This window comes from Amblyraja radiata, chromosome 2 (assembly GCF_010909765.2).
Source record: "Amblyraja radiata isolate CabotCenter1 chromosome 2, sAmbRad1.1.pri, whole genome shotgun sequence".
In the NCBI taxonomy this organism is placed as follows: Eukaryota; Metazoa; Chordata; class Chondrichthyes; order Rajiformes; family Rajidae; genus Amblyraja; species Amblyraja radiata.
In genome coordinates this window covers 119,178,092-119,196,726 of record NC_045957.1, presented here as the reverse complement: position 1 = coordinate 119,196,726, position 18,635 = coordinate 119,178,092, and the positions used below count along the sequence as shown (strand labels likewise).

The 18,635-nt window shown below is 47.8% G+C and overlaps 1 protein-coding gene across 1 annotated transcript in view; it reads left to right on the top strand.

The window, feature by feature from the left end:
- The first annotated feature begins 1,885 nt into the window (after positions 1–1,885).
- Positions 1,886–18,635, top strand: part of c2h18orf21 (chromosome 2 C18orf21 homolog) — a 64,220-nt gene continuing 47,470 nt past the window's right edge. Inside the window, exons 1-4 of the mRNA XM_033014342.1 lie at positions 1,886–2,024; positions 5,323–5,420; positions 11,502–11,524; positions 12,313–12,512. Coding sequence (XP_032870233.1) covers positions 5,335–5,420; positions 11,502–11,524; positions 12,313–12,512 — 309 coding nt within the window. The 5' untranslated portion in view covers positions 1,886–2,024; positions 5,323–5,334. The remainder of the gene's footprint in view (positions 2,025–5,322; positions 5,421–11,501; positions 11,525–12,312; positions 12,513–18,635) is intronic.

Below are 18,635 nucleotides of genomic sequence, written 5' to 3'. Positions count from 1 at the left end.
CCCCACTTCATCCTGCGCTCCAAGGAATAGAGTCCTAGCCTGCTCAATCTCTCCCTGTAGCTCAGAACCTCGAGGCCTGGCAACATCCTGGTAAAGCTTCTCTTCGCCCTTTCCAACATCTTTCCTATAAAATGGTGCCCAGAACTGAACACAAAACTCTAAATGCAGCCTCACCAACGTCATATACAACTGCAACATGACCTTCCAACTTCTATGTGTAGAAAGGAACTGCAGATGCTGGTTTAAATCGAAGATAGACACACAATACTGGAGTAACTCAGCGGGACATGCAGCATCTCTGGAGAGAAGGAATGGGTGACGTTTCGGGTCGAGACCCTTCTTCAGACTGATGTCAGGGGAGTGGGCCGTACATAGATATGGCTTCCAACTTCTATACTCAATATTCTGACTGATGAAGGCCAATGTGCCAAAATCTTTTTTGACCACCCGATCTACCTGCTATGCATCCAAGAGAGAGTTAGATGTAGCTCTTGGGGTTAACGGAACGGGGTACTGGTTTAGGATGTAGACACAAAATGCTGGAGTTACTCAGCGCAACAGGCAGCATCTCTGGATGGAAGGAATGGTGATGTTTCGGGTCGCGACCCTTCTTCACTGTCTCGAGATGCTGCCTATCCTGTTGAGTTACTCCAGCATTTTGTGTCTACCTTCGATTTAAACCAACATCTGCAGTTCTACTGATTTTGAATGATCAGCCATGACCATATTGACCATATCTCCCAGGAGATCACGAGGTTTTTGGGGTGGAGAGGGGTGATAGCGGTATAAAGGGGAGGGTAGTGTCTTGTGTTCTGTGTCTTGTGTCTACTGTTTGTGGGTAAGTGTGTCTGTTTAGTGTTCAGCCATGAGCGAATGGCGGTGCGGGCTTGACGGACCTGGTGGTCTACTCTCGCACCTACTTTCTATGTTTCTATGTTTTTATATTGAATGGCGGTACCGGCTCGAAGGGCCGAATGGCCTACTCCTGCACCTATTTTCTATGTTTTTATTACTCCACTTTCAAGGAAATGGGTCTTGAATTAGTCAAGTCAAGCCAAGAGAGTTTATTGCCAAATTTATGAGCTATTTCAGAATATAGTGGGTAGATGGAACCACCTGCCAGGGGAGTTGGTAGAAAAGGGTGCAGTTACCTTCGATATACGTGTGGAGCAGAAGATGGATGTGCGCCATTCGGGAATATCTCAGGTGGACCTCTGGGTGGGCATGGACGAGGTGGGCCGAAGGGCCGCCATCCCAGGTGGTTGTCTCCCACAGCGCACGACCCGCCCCTTCACAACGCCCCGCCCACAACAACGTCATCGTCGCCCCCCCACCGACCGAAGCAGCTCCCGCCGCCATTGAATTCCCCGCCCCCTTAGTACGTCATGCCGCCCCTCAGGAACGGCGTCTTCGTTCCGCCCCCTCATTATGGTCGTCTTCTTCCCGCCCTCTCAGCAACGTCTCCCTCACCCCGCCCCCTTGACGGGTGTCATCTTCGTCCCGCCCCCCTCTAAAGAAAGCCCCGCCCCCATGTTCGACGTCAATCCACCTCGGTACCTCAACTGGGTCAGCTCCGCAACTCGCCCCTCTACCTCCCAGCCTCATCCTGATGACGTCACACGCCCCACCGCACGTCACTCCTTCCCTACTCCCAGGACCAAAGATCTTAGAGCAGAGCCCAGGACGTCACACATCCCCACCCCCTGCTGGAACGTCACACATCCCCGCCCCCTCCTGGAACGTCATACATCCCCTCCCCCTCCGGGAACGTCACACATCCCCACCCCCTCCGGGAACGTCATACATCCCCGCCCCCTCTCGGGACGTCACACATCCCCGCCCCCTCCAGGGACGTCACGCCCACGCCAGCCTGCCGGGGCCTCCCGAGTGACGTCGACGAGCCGCGTGCTGCACGGGAGGGAGCGAGCGCGAGCCGCTGTTGTCCGGGGCGACCGACCGACCGACCGACCGCGGCCTGAGGCGGTCAGGACCCCCCGGGAACGGGGGGGGAGAAGACGACACAGGTACACGGAGGCTCCCACTCCACCTGCACCGGGGATTCCCACCGGCCTAGCTGCTGGAGGGGGTTGGGGAGCGGCCTCTGTCCCGGGCTAGTAGCTGCTGGAGGGGGGAGCGACTCTGCCCTGGGCTAGTAGCTGCTGGAGGAGGGAGCGGCCTCTGCCCCGGGCTTGTAGCTGATGGAGGGGGTTGGGGAGCGGCCTCTACCCCGGGCTAATAGCTGCTGGAGGGGGGAGCGACTCTGCCCTGGGCTAGTAGCTGCTGGAGGGGGGAGCGGCCTCTGCCCCGGGCTTGAACCTGCTGGAGGAGTTTGGGGAGCGGCCTCTGCCCCGGGCTAGTAGCTGCTGGAGGGGGAGCGGCCGCTGCCCCGGGCTTGCAGCTGCTGGAGGGGGTTGGGAAACAGCCTCTACCCCGGGCTAGTAGCTACTGGAGGGGGTTGGGGAGCGGCCTCTGCCCCGGGCTAGTAGCTACTGGAGGGGGTTGGGGAGCGGCCTCTATCCCGGGCTAGCAGCTGCTGGAGGAGGGAGCGGCCTCTGCCCCGGGCTTGTAGCTGCTGGAGGGGGTTGGGGAGCGGCCTCTGCCCCGGGCTAGTAGCTACTGGAGGGGGTTGGGGAGCGGCCTCTATCCCGGGCTAGTAGCTGCTGGAGGGGGGAGCGGCCTCTGCCCTGGGCTAGCAGCTGCTGGAGGAGGGAGCGGCCTCTGCCCCGGGCTTGTAGCTGCTGGAGGGGGTTGGGGAGCGGCCTCTGCCCCGGGCTTGCAGCTGCTGGAGGGGGGAGCGACTCTGCCCTGGGCTAGTAGCTGCTGGAGGGGGGAGCGACTCTGCCCTGGGCTAGTAGCTGCTGGAGGGGGTTGGGGAGCAGCCTCTGTCCCGGGCTAGTAGCTGCTGGAGGGGGGAGCGACTCTGCCCTGGGCTAGTAGCTGCTGGAGAGGGGAGAGCGGCCTCTGCCCCGGGCTAGTAGCTGCTGGAGGGGAGAGCGGCCTCTGCCCCGGTCTAGCAGCTGCTGGAGGGGTTTGGGGAGCGGCCTCTGCCCCGGTCTAGCAGCTGCTGGAGGGGTTTGGGGAGCGGCCTCTGCCCCGGGCTAGTAGCTGCTGGAGGAGGGAGCAGCCTCTGCCCCGGGCTTGCAGCTGCTGGAGGGGGTTGGGAAGCAGCCTCTGCTCCGGACTATTAGCTGCTGGAGGGGCGGAGCGGCCTCTGAACCCTAGCAACTTTTAGAGGGAGGGGGAGCGGCTTCCCGGCACGGTGGGAGAGTGCCCAAATTCCGGGGCAGCTCAGGGCTGCTCATAAACCCCCAGATCTAAACAGTGCCAGGGCTGCAACTCCAATAACATTTAACTTTGTTCTTTTATTTGCAAAGGCTGCGGCTGCACTTTTGCATTAATGTTTAAATATTGTTCATGTGAGCCCTATGAGATTTCAGTGCCAAAAGAGAAAATAATTTAGTTAAGTCAGCCATTCATACAGCGTGGAAACGGGCCCTTCGGCCCAACTTGCCCACACCGGCCAACATGTCCCATCTACACTAGTCCCACATGCCTGCGTTTGGCCCATATCCCTCTAAACTTGTCCTATCCATGTACCTGTCCAAATGTTTCTTAAATGTTGGGATAGTCCCAGCCTCAACTACCTCCTCCGGCAGCTCGTTCCATACACCCACCGCCCTTTGTGTGAAAAAGGTTACCCTTCAGGTTCCTATTAAATCTCGCCCCCCCCCCCCCCCCCCCATCTTATATTTCAGTTTAGTTTATTATCACGTGTACTGAGGTACAGCGAAAAGCTTATTTTGAGTGCTTTATTGCTTCGTCAAAGAGTGTAATACTGCTGCAAATTGTGCTACGTGCTATTGTATGTGACAAAATACTGCTACTGCTTGCACTACTACTGAATCCCAAGGCAATACCACTGTTTTTCTGAGGTGTTTGAGAAGCTCAACTAATTTCCAGATGAGTTTCTGCTCATTGTCAGTTATTAAAGTGTCCTGCGGAGGTTTGGTATAATTGTTTTCAAAATGTGGCTGATACTGCACTCTACCGTTCATCCTGACGTGTGGCAAAAGTTGTTTGAAATTTTGAAAGCTACAGGTAGTGGTCTTGTGGGAACTTCCATCTGAAAAGTTACAAAAGTAACAAAAGTACTCGTGTAGTAGACAGACACAAAAAGCTGGAGTAACCAGCAGCTGAAGCTTGGATAGAATCAAAAAAACCAAAACATAATGTATAAACAAACAACTGCAGATGCTGGTTTACTTGAAAAGACGCCAAGTGCTGGAGTAACTCAGCAGGTCAGGCAACATCTCTGGGGGGGGGGGGGGGGGAGGAAAGGACAGGTGACATTTCGGGTCAGGACCCTACTTTTTGGAGTTGGTAGTTAAGTGCACAAATTTTCTTTGCTTCAGAGAGAAAAGTAAAATCAAGAAGCACACATTGGAGGGGGAACCATTGTCAGACTCAACTTCATGATTAGTGAGCAGGGAGGAACTGCATATGCTGGTTTAAAGTCTCAACCCAAAACGTCATCTGTTCCTTTTCTTGATTTTAATCATGTGTAGTCTTTCCGCTGACTGGCTAACAAGCACCAAAAACTTTTCACAGTACCTTGGTACGCGTGACAAAGTAAACTAAATAAAATAGTCCCTAGTATATAGGATAGTGCTAGTGTATAGGGTGATCGCTGGTCAGCGTGGACTCGGTGGGCTGAAGGGCTATTTTCTGCGCTGTATCTCTAAAGTTATTCAGCCTATGAGTATATATATTTTGGTTAATGAGCATCTCGTTATCTAAATAAATGTATAGGAAGGAACTGCAAATGCTGGTTTAAACCGAAGATAGACACAAAATGCTGGAGTAGCTCAGCGGGACAGGCAGCATCTCTAGAGAGAAGAAATGGGTAATGTTTCGGGTTAGGTCTGAAGAAAGGTCTCGACCCGAAACATCATCCACTCCTTCTCTCCAGACAAGTTCACAAGTTATATGAGTAGAATTAGGTCATTCGGCCCATCAGTCCACTCCGCCTTTCAATCATGGTTGGTCTCTGCCTCCAAATCCCATTTTCCTTCCTTCTCCCTATAACCCTTGATACTTGTTCTAATGAAGAATTTGTCCATCTCTGCCTCAAAAACATCCACTTACTTGGCCTCCACAGCCCTTTGTGGCAAAGTTTCACAGATTAACCACCCTCTGACTAAAGAAGTTCCTATTCACCTCCTTTCTAAATAGTGCCGAGTTACTCCAGCATTTTGTGTCTATCTTCGGTATCTAATTAAATTTGGTAATAAATACCTGCTTAACGTACTTCTCAATTTCCAGCTCGCTCTGATAATGGATAATTTAAAAAGGCTGCAATTTCTCAGGAACTCGGCTTTTCATCTGAAGGAAACCTGCCCAGCAGTCGCAAGCTTCCTCTTGTAAGTAAAGCATGATTTAAATCAGCTGCTTTCCCCGCTACTGGGTTTATCTTATGAAATGTGGGGGAAGAAATATGTGCTAAGAAATTGCAGCATCAGAGAGATACATCAATGACTACCCAGCTTACAGATGGATGCGTAAGAAAGAAATGCAGATGCTGGTAAAATCGAAGGTAGACACAAAATGCTGGAGTAACTCAGCAGGACAGGCAGCATCTTTGGAGAGAAGGAACGAGCCACATCTCAGGTCGACACCCTTCTTCATCAGTCTGAAGAAGGGTCTCGATCCGAAACGTCACCCATTCCTTCTCTCCAGAGATGCTGCCTGTCCCGCTGAGTTACTCCAGCATTTTGTGTCTACTTACAAATAAATGCATTGTGTGCATAAATAAGGTGAGAGGGGAAAGGTTTAATACCTGGTATGGTTCAGTTTAAACCTGAGGGGGCAACATATTCACATGGAGACTGGCAAATATAGAGCCATACAGCGTGGAAACTGGCCCTTCGGCCCAACTTGCCCACATCGTCTAACATGTCCCATCTACACTAGTCCCACCTGCCTGCATTTAGCCTACATCCCTCTACCTATAATCCATGCACCTGTCCAAATGTTTTTTAAATGTTGTGACAGTACCTGCCTCAACTACCTCCTCCGGTAGGTACAACTACAATTCCTTATGCACATCAACCTTTGTGTAAAAAAAAAGTTATTCTTCAAGCTCCCACATTTAACTGATCTATTCCACTCATGATTTTATACACCTCTAAGATCATCCCTCATCCTCCTGCGCTCCAAGGAATAGAATCCTATCCAGCCCAATGTGTAGGAAAGAACTGCAGATGCTGGTTTAAATCAAAGGTAGACACAAAATGCTGGAGTAATTCAGCGGGACAGTCTGAGGAAGGGTCTCGACCCGAAACGCCAACGAGCTGTCAGATGAGGTAGTTGAGGCAGGTACTATAACAACATTTGGTAGACATGTGGACTGGTACATGGATTGGAATAGTTTAATAATAATAATGGATGGGATTTATATAGCGCCTTTCTAATACTCAAGGCGCTTTACAGGGATATGGGCCTAAAGCAGGCAGGTGGAACTAGCGTAGATGGGTATCTTGGGCGGCATGAGCAGGCTGGGTTGAAGGGACTGTTGCCGTGCTGTATGACTCTATTACTGTAACTCTAAATGACCAGTAATGATGAACTTTATTCGTAACGTTTTAAACTGCTCCGAAAATTAGAGAACCAATTTGAGAGTAGCACGGTGGCGCAGCGGTAGAGTTGCTGCCTCGCATCGCCAGAGACCTGGGTTCGATCCTGACTACAGGTGCTGTCTGTACGGAGTTTGTACGTTCTCCCTGTGACCACGTAGGCTTTCTCAGGGTGTTCACGTTTCCTCCAACACTCCAAAGACGTATACAGGTTTGTAGGTTAATTGGCTTAACTAAAATTAAGCAGTCACGGTGGCGCAGCGGTACAGTTGCTGCCTTACAGCAAATACAGCGACGGAGACCCAGGTTCAATCCGATTTCGGGTGCTGCTTGTATGGAGTTTGTACGCTCTCCCTGTGACCTGTGTGGGTTCTCTCCGAGATCTTTGGTTTCCTACATTCCAGACGTACAGGTTTGTAGGTTAATTGGCTTGGTAAATGTAAAAAGAATAATTGTCCCGAATGGGTTAATGTGCGGGGATCGCTGGTCAGCGCGGACCCGGTGGGCCGAAGGGCCTGTTTCCGTGCTGTATCACTAAATTAAAATTGTAAATCATCCCTGTTGTGTTGGATAGAACTAGTGTACGGACTGATCGATGGCCAGTGCGGTCTCGGTGGGCCGAAGGGCTTGTTTCCACTCTGAATTCTGAGGTCTGAAGTTTAATAATTAACGTAAAGAATGGGCAAGTTGGGTTGAAGGGCCTGGTTCTGTGCTGTATGTCTCCATGAATATGACATGTAATTAATCAGCTTATATTGTTCCCTTGCCTTCTCCCTGTAACGTTTGGCAACCTTACTAATCAGGAATATGTCAATCTTCTCTTTACCCAATGACTTGGCCTCCACTGCTGTCTGTGGCAATGAATTCCACAGATTCACTATCATCTGACAAAATAAATTCCTCCTCTCCATTCTAAAGGTTCATCCTTTTATTCTGTGGCTGTGCCCTCAGGTCCTAGACTCTTTCATTACTGGAAACATCTTTTCCACATCCACCTTTTATTATCCAGTAGCTTCCTCATGCATTAACCCAATCATCCCCGGGGTCATTCTCATAAACCTTCTCTGGACTCTCTCCAATGCCAGCACATCACTCCTCAGATGTGGGGCCCAAAACAGCTCTCAATATTCCAACTGAGATCCCCTTAATCCTTCTAAACTCCAGGAATACAGTCCCAGAGCCATCAAACGCTCCTCGTAGGTTAACCTGATTGTCCCTGGGATCATTCTCTGAAACCTCTGCATTTTGTAATTTCCACCAAAATGATGATCGTGTATGCATGTGAACTGGGAGGAGAATTTTCCTGATTCATTAAGATATGGGTGTCAGCGGTGATGGGGAGAAGGCAGGAGAATGGGGTTAGGAGGGAGATATGGATCAGCCATCATTGAATAGACAATAGATAATAGGTGCAGGAGTAGGCCATTCGGCCCTTCGAGCCAGCACCGCCATTCAATGTGATCCTGGCTGATCATCTCCAATCAGCACCCAGTTCCTGCCTTCTCCCCATATCCCCTGACCGCTATTTTTAAGAGCCCTATCTAGCTCTCTCTTGAAAGCATCCAGAGAACCTGCCTACACCGCCCTCTGAGGCAGAGAATTCTACAGACTCACCACTCTCTGAGAAAAAGTGTTTCCTCGTCTCCGTTCTAAATGGCTTACTCCTTATTCTTAAACTGTGGCCCCTGGTTCTGGACTCCCCCAACATCGGGAACACGTTTCCTGCCTCTAGCGTGTCCAAACCCTTAATAATCTTATATGTTTCATATAATGGCAGAGTAGACTTGATGGGCCAATACTCCTATCACATATGATCTCATGAGACTGTCTTTCACAGCAGTTTAGTTTAGAGATACAGCGCTGAAGCAGGCCCATCGGTCTGTGCTGACCAGCGATCCCTGCCCACTAACACTACCCTACACGCACGAGGAACAATTTACAATTATACCAAGCCGATTAACCTACTAACCTGCACATCTGTGGGGAATGTGGGAGGAAACCAGAGCATGCGGCCACGGGGAGAATGTACAAACTACGTACAGACAGCACCCTTAGTGAGGATTGAACCCGGGTCTCTGGGGCTGTAAAGCAGCAAATCTACCACTGTGCCACCATGCTGCAAGAGAACACAGTTCTAATGTGTTTCGCCGCAATCCTTTTTAAACATCTGCTTCATTATTCCCTAATGTAAGAGGCTGTGTTGAAAGAGAAAATAGCTTTCTTTTTCATCTGACTTTAAGGCAGGGGTGGAATCGCTATAAAAACATGGGGAGCGACACAATTTGGGCAGGACACACTTTCTTGGTAGCCGCAGTGCATGCGCGCGCACACACGCACGTGCGCGAGGCTTCGGAGGCTTTGGGCATGGGCCCGGTGGATGATAACATCGGGAGCTGACCTGGTTGGTGACCGACTCCGACCTCCAGCAACAGCAGCTTTGTCCACCCCGAATCGTGTGGCTTGAATCGGCCCGTTCACGGGGCCTTTCATCGCCCGGCACACCTTAAAATCGGCCGGCGGGGGCTTCAAACTTGGGAGCCTCGATCGTCTCGATGCAGCAGTTTGATTTTAAGTCACGCCGGACGATGAAAGGCCCTGCGAAAGGGCCGATTCAGCCCTTAGAAAGCGTCTGACACCTGCTTGAATCTTTCAAAAGTTACAATGTGATAAAAAACACTTAAAAAAAAAAACTGAAGCAAATAAAGGCAAACAGAAGAACCAACCTTGGAGGGGGGAAAGACAAAGAGAGGGAGGGAGAGAGAGAGAGAAATGGGAAAAAAACCTAAATAACGTGAGTGACCGTGAATGAGGGATTTACCTGCAAGCCAGCCAGGAAACCCATTCGGAGCCCTTAATGACCTGGCCCATTTAAATCCGATACCCGTTTAAATCTTTCCCATCTACCAATACAAATAATAGAAATTACATTAATTTCAATGTGTAAAAAGAGTTGAGGTACTGTATTATAATTTTGCTGCATGTCATTGTGGTATATATCATGTCTTGATTTAGTTTGTGACTTTATTTGAAGCAGAAATAATATGTGAATGCTTCATTGAGCATAATTCCGACTGGTACCACGCACTTCGTCCGAGCAAATTACCACCTAAACTGTCATTTGGCAACCTATAAAACTGCGTAGGTTGCCCGGCTGGCAACAGGGAAAAAAAGTTGCCCTGTCATGTTTTCAGTAAGTTTTTCTAAAGCAAAGCTTTTTAACATGGAGTCTTGTAAATAGATTGTCTGCAGATTTCTGCATGCATGTGTCCCCCCCAGGGTACAGTAGGGTTTTGTGAGAACTGTTTTACTGAGATCTGTTTGTAAACCGGAGGCGGCACAGTGGCGTAGCGGTAGAGTTGCTGCTTGAGAGTGCCAGAGTCCCGGGTGCTGTCTGTGCGGAGTTTGTACGTTCTCCCCATGACCTCGTGGGTTTTCCACGGGCGCTCTGGTTTCCTGTCACACTCTAGAGACAGGTAGTTTTGTAGGTTAATTGGCTTTGGTAAAGACTGTAAAGGTAGAGTGAAATTCATTTTTATTTACTGTTCAGTACAAGTATCGCTATACATAAGCACTTAGATAAGCAGTTAGTGAGTGGAATAGTGCTAGTGTGGTCACCGCGGACTCGGTTTGCTGATGGGCCTGTTTCTGCGCTGTATTGCTAAACTAAATTAAACCGGAATGGTTCAGTTTGCAAGTCCGTGCATCCCCGGGCATCCCCGGACTTGCAAACTGAACCGTTCCATTTTAATTTAGTTTAGCGATACAGCGCAGAAACAGGCCCATCGGCCAACCGAGTCAGCCATGAACAGTTTCCACACAGCTGTCTGGATTAGAGAGTTTCAGCTACAGGGAGAAGTTGGATAGACTTGGATTATTTTCTCTAGAATGTCAGAGGTTGAGGGGAGACTTGATAGAAGCATATAAAATGATGTGAGGCAGAGATTGGGTCGACAGTCAGGATTTTTTCCTCCATGTCCAACAAGGGCAGAGGGGAAAGGTTTAATGGAGATGTGTGAGGCAAGTCTTTCTTGCACTGAGAGTGGTGGGGATCTGAACCGCATTGCCAGGGGTGGTGGTGGAGACGGATACAATGGTGTTAATTATTGGACAAATCCTTAGAATCCATTGTCGTCTTGTTCAGGTCAAAGTACTTTAAACTGAGGCATAGGTGGTAGTTTTACTGCTGCGATTAGTAGTTTCTCTTCAGGGTTAGAAAATTGGTCTTTTCGTGACTTTTCCTGTCAATGAAGATACCATATTGCCAGAAACACATAATCTTTCTTGGCCATAGAACAGTACAGCACAAGAACAGGCCCTCCGGCCCACAATGTGTATTCCGAACAAAACCAACTCTTATCTACCTGCACATGATCCATGTACCTTCATTCCCTGCATATCCACTTGACTATCCAAAAGGCTCTTAAACGCCACTTTCTCAATCGTTAAAGTGTGGTCCTGACCTCATATCTACCTCTATGGAGACATTTGAGCTATCAGACTTTATTGGACTGTAATGTTATATCTTTGCAGTAAATATTTTGCCCTTTACTGTGCACTGTAGATAGCTTGATTGTAATCATGTATAGTCTTTAACTGGATGGCACGCAAACAAAAGCTTTTTCCTGTACCTCGGTACACGTGACGATAATAAACGAAACTAAACTATCGTATGTGCCTCCACCACCAACCTTGACAGCGTGCTCCAGGCACTCACCGTCCTCTGTTGGTGATTTTGAATTAGATTTTTGAATTTTAGTGATTTGTTCATGATTTAATAGTGTAATTATCATGACACCATTTTCTGTATACCATGGTCTTAAAATGTGCTAGCTTACATAATCTTTGATTGTTTTTAATTTTTTTTTATAGATGGACACACGATTCTATAGCAGGTCAGTATAAAACACTGCACTGCTGCATTGATTAGACTTGAGCACAGTTTTGGACTATTTAGTTTGTTATTCTTTGGCCCATATCCCTCTAAACCCTTTGCTGAGGAATGCTCGAATCTTACCTTTGGCAACGGGTTGGGGACGGGTGCATTGGGGGAGCAGACCCAACGGCCTACTATACCTCTAAACCTGTCCAAATGTTTCTTAAACGTTGCGATAGTACCTGCCTCAACTACCTCCTCCGGCAGCTCGTTCCATACACCCACCACCCTGGTCTTTAGTCAGAGGGTGGTAAATCTGTGGAATTCATTGCCACAGAAGGCTGTGGAGGCCAAGTCAATTAATATTTTTTAAGGCTGTGATAGGTAGACTCTTGATTAATATGGGTACCAGGGGTTATGGGGAGAAGGCAGGAGAATGGGGTTAGGAGGGAGAGATAGATCAGCCATAATTGAATGGCAGAGTAGACTTGATGGGCTGAATGGCCTTACTCTGCCCCTGTCACTTATGAACTTCTGAATTTAACTGGAAACCTATGAAGTTGACATACATGTGGATGTCTCCAAAGGTACAAACCCATGGGGATAGAGGTTGAGGTGAAGATATTATTTCCAAGAATCTTGTTGGGTTGGGTCCCCAGGGACATGATCAGGGGGCCGCCCAATTGTCATCAGGTAGTGGTCCCAACAAGCGGCAGTGGCGGTACAGTGGGGGATCCTTACTTCAAACGTTACCTCCGCTGCAGCTTCCAAGTTATCGCCAACTCCTGTCACTTATTAACCTTGCAGATGGGAAAAATAAATCGAGTGGCGTGTGTAAGCACTGCTTCCAGTACCTTCGTCCCGGAAACCATCGGGTGCGGCTGAAACCCAGGAAAAAGATGACGCCCCAAATAAAAAAGCTACTGCAACATCAGGCAGCCAACTGGAAACTGAACCTCAAACAGCAACGAAAACTGTGGAAATACTGGAAGTGCCCAAATAAATTGGTGAGGTTTGGTCTTTTTCTTCTTGCATATATTATGTTTCAACAATGTAGGTATGTTGCAAAGCCTACCTGAAGCGTCTTTGAAAATCTGCCGCTACGGGTGTGCGCGATTTTGGCGCCGTTTAGAGGGGGCGGGTTTAAACGCGATTTTCTCTAGGCTGTTCAAATCGAAGATGTTCAGCCTAGTTAATTATTAACGAAAAATCGCTGGAAGACCTCGTCGCAAAAGCTATTATTAGGTTTAAAGGCCTTGAATAATAGTTATAGTAGTTTAAAAATCAATCTCTAAACCCGCGACCGCCAGCAACCGCAGGGTCTCATAAAGCAGACAACTGAAGGAAGGTTGTATATTTTTACATTAAAAAGGGCTTCTAAAGATCCCTTTATACAAAGTTTAATATTGCGAGTAGCTCATTTTGGGCCCATTATATCGCGCAGTATTTTTCTGGGCATTTGAGGCACAAATCTACCGCAATGTGAACGTTCTAAACCAGCGCGTTCCACAGGGACCCACTGGAAAGCTGATTTAAATGGGCATTTATTTACAGCAATTGAACACTGAATTCCTTCCATTTGGCCTATAAATTAATGTAAATGAGATTTAAAAATCATGTTTATTGTGAATTATTTGTGAATATTATTTGGACATTAGGCTATTTAAAAATGTTAATCATTTATTAAGAAATGGATAGATGTTTAGATCTAGTAATTGAAGTCTGAAATTAGCTACAATTAGGTAACTAACTAATTATATGCTTTAATTTCAGGTCATCCAAGTAAGATTATTTTATATTTGTTTCAGAATGCTTCAATCTATGATAACTGAAAATTTCATTCAGTTCTCTTAATTTTTAAGAAAGTTATGGGCTTTTGACTGTTCACGATCACAACTTTTTTGTTATGTCCATAGAAAATCAATAGGGAACAAGATGCTCATTTCCGAGTATGAAAATGGCCATAACTTTTTAAATACTTGAGATATGAAAGTGAATTAGGTGTCAAATTAAACTTATTTTTATGCTTTATCTGATGGGATAAATTACAGACTTGATTTTTAAAATCTCAAAATTTTGTAACATTGCTAAACAATGTTTCAACATTGCCGAGCAAGGTATTTTACAGTGCTGGCAACTTAGTTCGTACGTCAAAGTACTGTTCAGTTCAGTGTAGTTTATTGTCACGTGTACCGAGGTACAGTGCAAAGCTCTGTTGCGTGCTATCCAGTCAGCCAAAAGACAATACATGATTACATTACATCCATTTACATTGTATAGATACATGATAAGGGAATAACGTTTAGTCCAAGGTAAAGCCAGTAAAGTCTGATCAAAGATAGCCCGAGGGTCACCAATGAGGTAGATAGTCGTTCAGGACTGCTCTCTAGTTGTTGATAGGATAGTTCAGTTGCCTAATAACAGTTGGAAACACTACAAAATGATAAAACTTTATTCATCCCCTGAGGGTAATTGGTCTGGGAGGTCTGTGGGACGAGTCGGGCCTACCTGGGCGCGTTCCAGTCGTCGTTCTGGTCGTAGCCGCCACGGTTGTTTAGTGGGCGGATGGGCCCGCGCGGCTCCCCGGGAAAGAAGCTGTCCCTGAATCTGGAGGTATGCGTTTTCACACTTCTATACCTCATCCTTGATTATGCGTCGTTTGATCTTATAGAGATGTATAAAATTATGAGAGGAATAAATTGGGTAGATCCACAGAATCTCTTGCCCAGAGTAGGGGAATCGAGGACCAGAGGACATAGGTTCAAGGTGAAGGGGAAAAGAATTAATAGGAATCTGAGGGGCAACTTTTTCGCACAAAGGGTTGTTGGTGTATGGAACTATTGCCAGAGGAGGTAGTTGAGGCTGGGACTATCCCAATGTTTAAGAAACAGTTAGACAGGTACATGGATAGGACAAGTTTGGAGGGATATGGACCAAGCGCAGGCAGGTGGAACTAGTGTAGCTGGGACATGTTGGCCGGTGTGGGCAAGTTGGGCCGAAGGGCCTGTTTCCACACCGTATCATTCTATGCCTCTATGCTGCTGGCCTTGCTGAGGCAGTGTGAGGTATAAATGGAGTCAATGGAAGGTTTGTGTCATGGTTTGTGCTGCATTCACAATCTGTTGCAATTAAAGGTGTATAAAATCATGAGAGGAATAGTTCGGGTAGATGCACAGCATCTCTTGCCCAGAGTAGGTTAATCTAGGACCAGACGACATCGGTTTAAGGTGAAGGTGTAAAGATCTAATAGGAATCTGAGGGGGAACTATTTCATACAAAGAGTGGTGGATGTATGGAACAAGCTGAGGGTTGGGACTATCCCAACATTTAAGAAGCAGTTAGACAGATACATGGATATGACAGGTTTAGAATGATATGGACCGAATGCTGGCAGCTGGGACTAGTGTAGTTGGGACATGTTGGCCGGCATGGGCAAGTTGGGCTAAGGGCTTGTTTCCAAGCTGTAAGACTATGACTCTATGACACCACTCTTTGTGTTTAAAAAAAAAAAAAAGCACTCAAGCTCCTATTCAATCTTTCCCCACTCACTTTAAACCTCTGCCCTTTTCTTGATTTCCCTACTCTGGGAAAGAGACTCTGTGCGTTCTTACGTATTAAGTTCGAACATTGCAGAGCAAGGTATTTCAGTTTGTACGTCAAAATGCACAAATTAGTGCATGTAACAGATTTGATTGATATATTATTGTTCCCAAAAAAAAAGTGTGCGCATTGCTAAATCGATGAGTCAAATAACCTGAAATTGTTTTTTCTGCAGCAGTGATTTTTTTTAGGTTCTCCTGTGGAATTGAGTTTAACTTGAGCCTTATGGAGTTGTGATTTCAGTTTGTGTAGGAAAGAACTGCAGATGCTGGTTTAAATCGAAGGTAGACACAAATTGCTGGAGTAACTCACCAGGACAGACAGCATCCCTGGAGAGAAGGAATGGGTAACTTTTCGGGTCGAGCCCCTTCTTGAGACTGATGTCAGGGGAGTGGGCGGGACAGAGATAGAATGTAGTCGGAGAATGTAAAGGGCCTGTCCCACTGTACGAGGTAATTTAAGAGCTCTCCCGAGTTTAAAAAAAAAAAATTAAACTCGTGGTAAGCACGTAGAATGTACGTAGCGGGTACGTCGGCGCTCGGGACATCTCTTAACGGCTCGTAACGCTAACGGCAGATACTCGGGGAAACGCGGTAAGCTCGTGAAGACTCGTGAAGATTTTTCAACACGTGAGCCCCGAGTACCTACGAGCGGCTATTACCGTAATTCTCCGAGTTCGAATTAGGGGAAACTCGGGAGAACTCTTGAATTAGCTCGTACAGTGGGACAGCCCCATAAGACTGGTGGGAGAACTGGGAAGGGGGAAGGGTTGGAGAGAGAGGGAAAGCAAGGGCTATTTGAAGTTGGAGAAGTCCGTGTTCTCAGAAGTCAGAGGGATATGGATCATAAAGGGGAACCCGGCCATGCCTGGTTCTGACCTGGCGGTGGAAAAGGGTTTGGGGTGCCGAGAACAAAGGGGGACCCGGCGTGAGGACACTGCCGAGAACGAAGAGGGACTTGGCGGGGAGAGGAGGGCACTGAGAACAATGGAGGGACTTGCTGAGAACATCGGGGGACCCGGCAGGGGAAGAGGGGGCCGGCTGCTATTTGCAGCGGCAGGCAGAGGATGGAACTGTTTGGTGAACTTTTGTAACTTTGTTGGTATCAGAAATGTGGCGACTCTTGTGTGGTGGTTAGGTGAGGTCTGCTGTATGATTTTAGCAGGTTGAACGCAAAACAAAACATTTCACTGTACGTGCGTGCACGTGACAATAAAGTATCATTGAATCCCCCTTTTGTTCTTGGCGAACCCCCCCCCACACCGGGTCCCCCTTTGTTTTAAGGTGACCTGCCCCACCCCGCGTCCCCCTGTGTACCAGGCGACCTGCCCCATGCCGGATCCCTCTTTGTTCTCGGTACACCCCCCTCCCCCCCACCACGCTTTGCTCACTGCGACCCCCCCCCCCCTCATGCTGGGTTCCCCTTTGTTCTCAGCCCCCCCATGCCGGGTTCCCCTTTGTTCATGGTGCCTCTCCCACCCTCCCCCCACTTTGGGTTTCCCTTTGCTCTCAGCGACACGGCCTGGACACTTCGGGGAAATACTAAATAGTTGAGGGGAGATGATAGAAGTATATATAATTATGGGACGCAGAGGGAAAGACAGTCAAACTTCAACACTAACAACAAATTCTCCAACACTAGAGGGCAATGCTATAAAATGAGACGAGGAAAGTTTATTGGAGATGTGCAGGGGAAGGTTTATCACACAGAGAGTGGTGGGGGGGGGCTGGAATGCATTGGTAGGAGTGGCGATGGAGGCAGATATAGTGGCATTTAAGAGGCTTTTGAACAGGCACATGGGAGTGCATGGATTAGAGGGATATGGATCATATGCAGGCAGATGAGATCTGCACAGCAAGACATGTTCGGCACAAACTTTGTAGGCCGAAGTGGCCGTTCCTGTGTTACACTGCTCTATGGAAAAGCAGCTAAAGTAGTCAAGGACCTTTCCCACAATGATCACTCCTCCTCTTCCCCGCTCCCATCTGGCAGAAGACGCAGAAGCTTGAAAGTGCGTACTACCAGCCTCTGGAACATTTTGGGCGGCGCAGTAGTGCAGCGTTAGAGTTGCTGCCTTACAGTGCCAGAGACCCGTGTTCGATCCTGACTATGGGTGATGTCTGTACGGAGGTTGTGCATTCTCCCCATGACCTCCGTAGGTTTTCTCCGGGATCTCTGATTTCCCCCCACACTCCGAAGACGTAGAGTTTTGTAGGTTCATTGACTTGGTATAATTGTAAATTGTCCCTAGTGTTTGTGGGATAGTGTCAGTGTGTGGGGTTTGCTGATGGGCGCAGACTCGAAGGGCCTGTTTCCGCGCTGTATCTCTAAACTAAACTATAGTTTCTTCCCCTCTGTTACCATAAGTTAGGGTGCAGTCCTGATTTTCTATCCTACCTCATTGCGGATATTGGACTGTTTCTCTGAAACTATTACGCCACAATGCCAGGATCAAGCCTTTGTGCATGTCCAGAGGTCCTGGAATTAATGGAATTTGTACCCGTAAATGCAAGCCAGGAGTTCGACCCAGAACCAATAAAGACCCAGAAAGACGAATAATGTAAGGCCCGGATAGAGTGGATGCAGAGAAGATGTTTCCACTGGTGGGAGAGTCTAGGAGGGAGGAATGGGGTTAGGAAGGAGAGATAGATCAGCCATGATTGAAAGTTGGAGTAGACCTGATGGGCCGAATGGTCTTATTCTTTCCCTATCACATGAGGGACGAATAGAAGAGTCTATGTCTAGAGGTTATAGCCTCAGAATTAAAGGTAATTCCTTTCGGAAGGAGACAAGGAGCAATTTCTTTGGCCAGGAGGGTGGTGAATCTGTGGAATTCATTGCCACCGAAGGCTGTGGAGGCCGTCAATGGATATTTTTATGGCAGAGACAGATAGATTCTTGATTAGTGTGTTATTCAAAACCATTGATTCTGTTTTAAATGCCCCACAGCCTGTCTGCCTGGAAGCATCGTCCGAATTGTGCAATGACTTCCTGCACTTCTTTATCAATAAGGTTGTTTCTATAAGGGTTCTCATCTCAGCTCCTGCCTCTGACCCCTCTGTTCCGGCCCCATGCCTGGTGGCATTCGATAAGTTTGTGCCTCTGACATTGTCGGGTCCAGAGGATGTGGTTAGCCATATTGAGCCGTCGGGTTCCCCTTGTGATGCTGTCCCTCCTCTTCTTTTTAAAGAGGTTTTCCCGAGTATAGGGCAGTCGTTTCTCGCCATCATAAACAGTAGCTTGTGTTCTGTGGTTGTCCCCGTAAATTTTAAACATGCAGTAGTGCAACCACTACTTAAGAAACCCGGCCTGGATCAAACTGTTCTGGCCAATTTTAGGCCGATCTCCAAGTTGCCATTTATCTCTAAAATCATGGAGAAAGTAGTTTATGCTCAGCTGAAACTCTTCCTGGATGAGCACAATATTCGGGAGGTTTTCCAGTCTGGATTCAAAGCTATGCATAGCACAGAGTCGGCTCTGCTAAGGGTTTTTAACGACATCCTCCTGGCAAACGACTCCGGTAATTATGT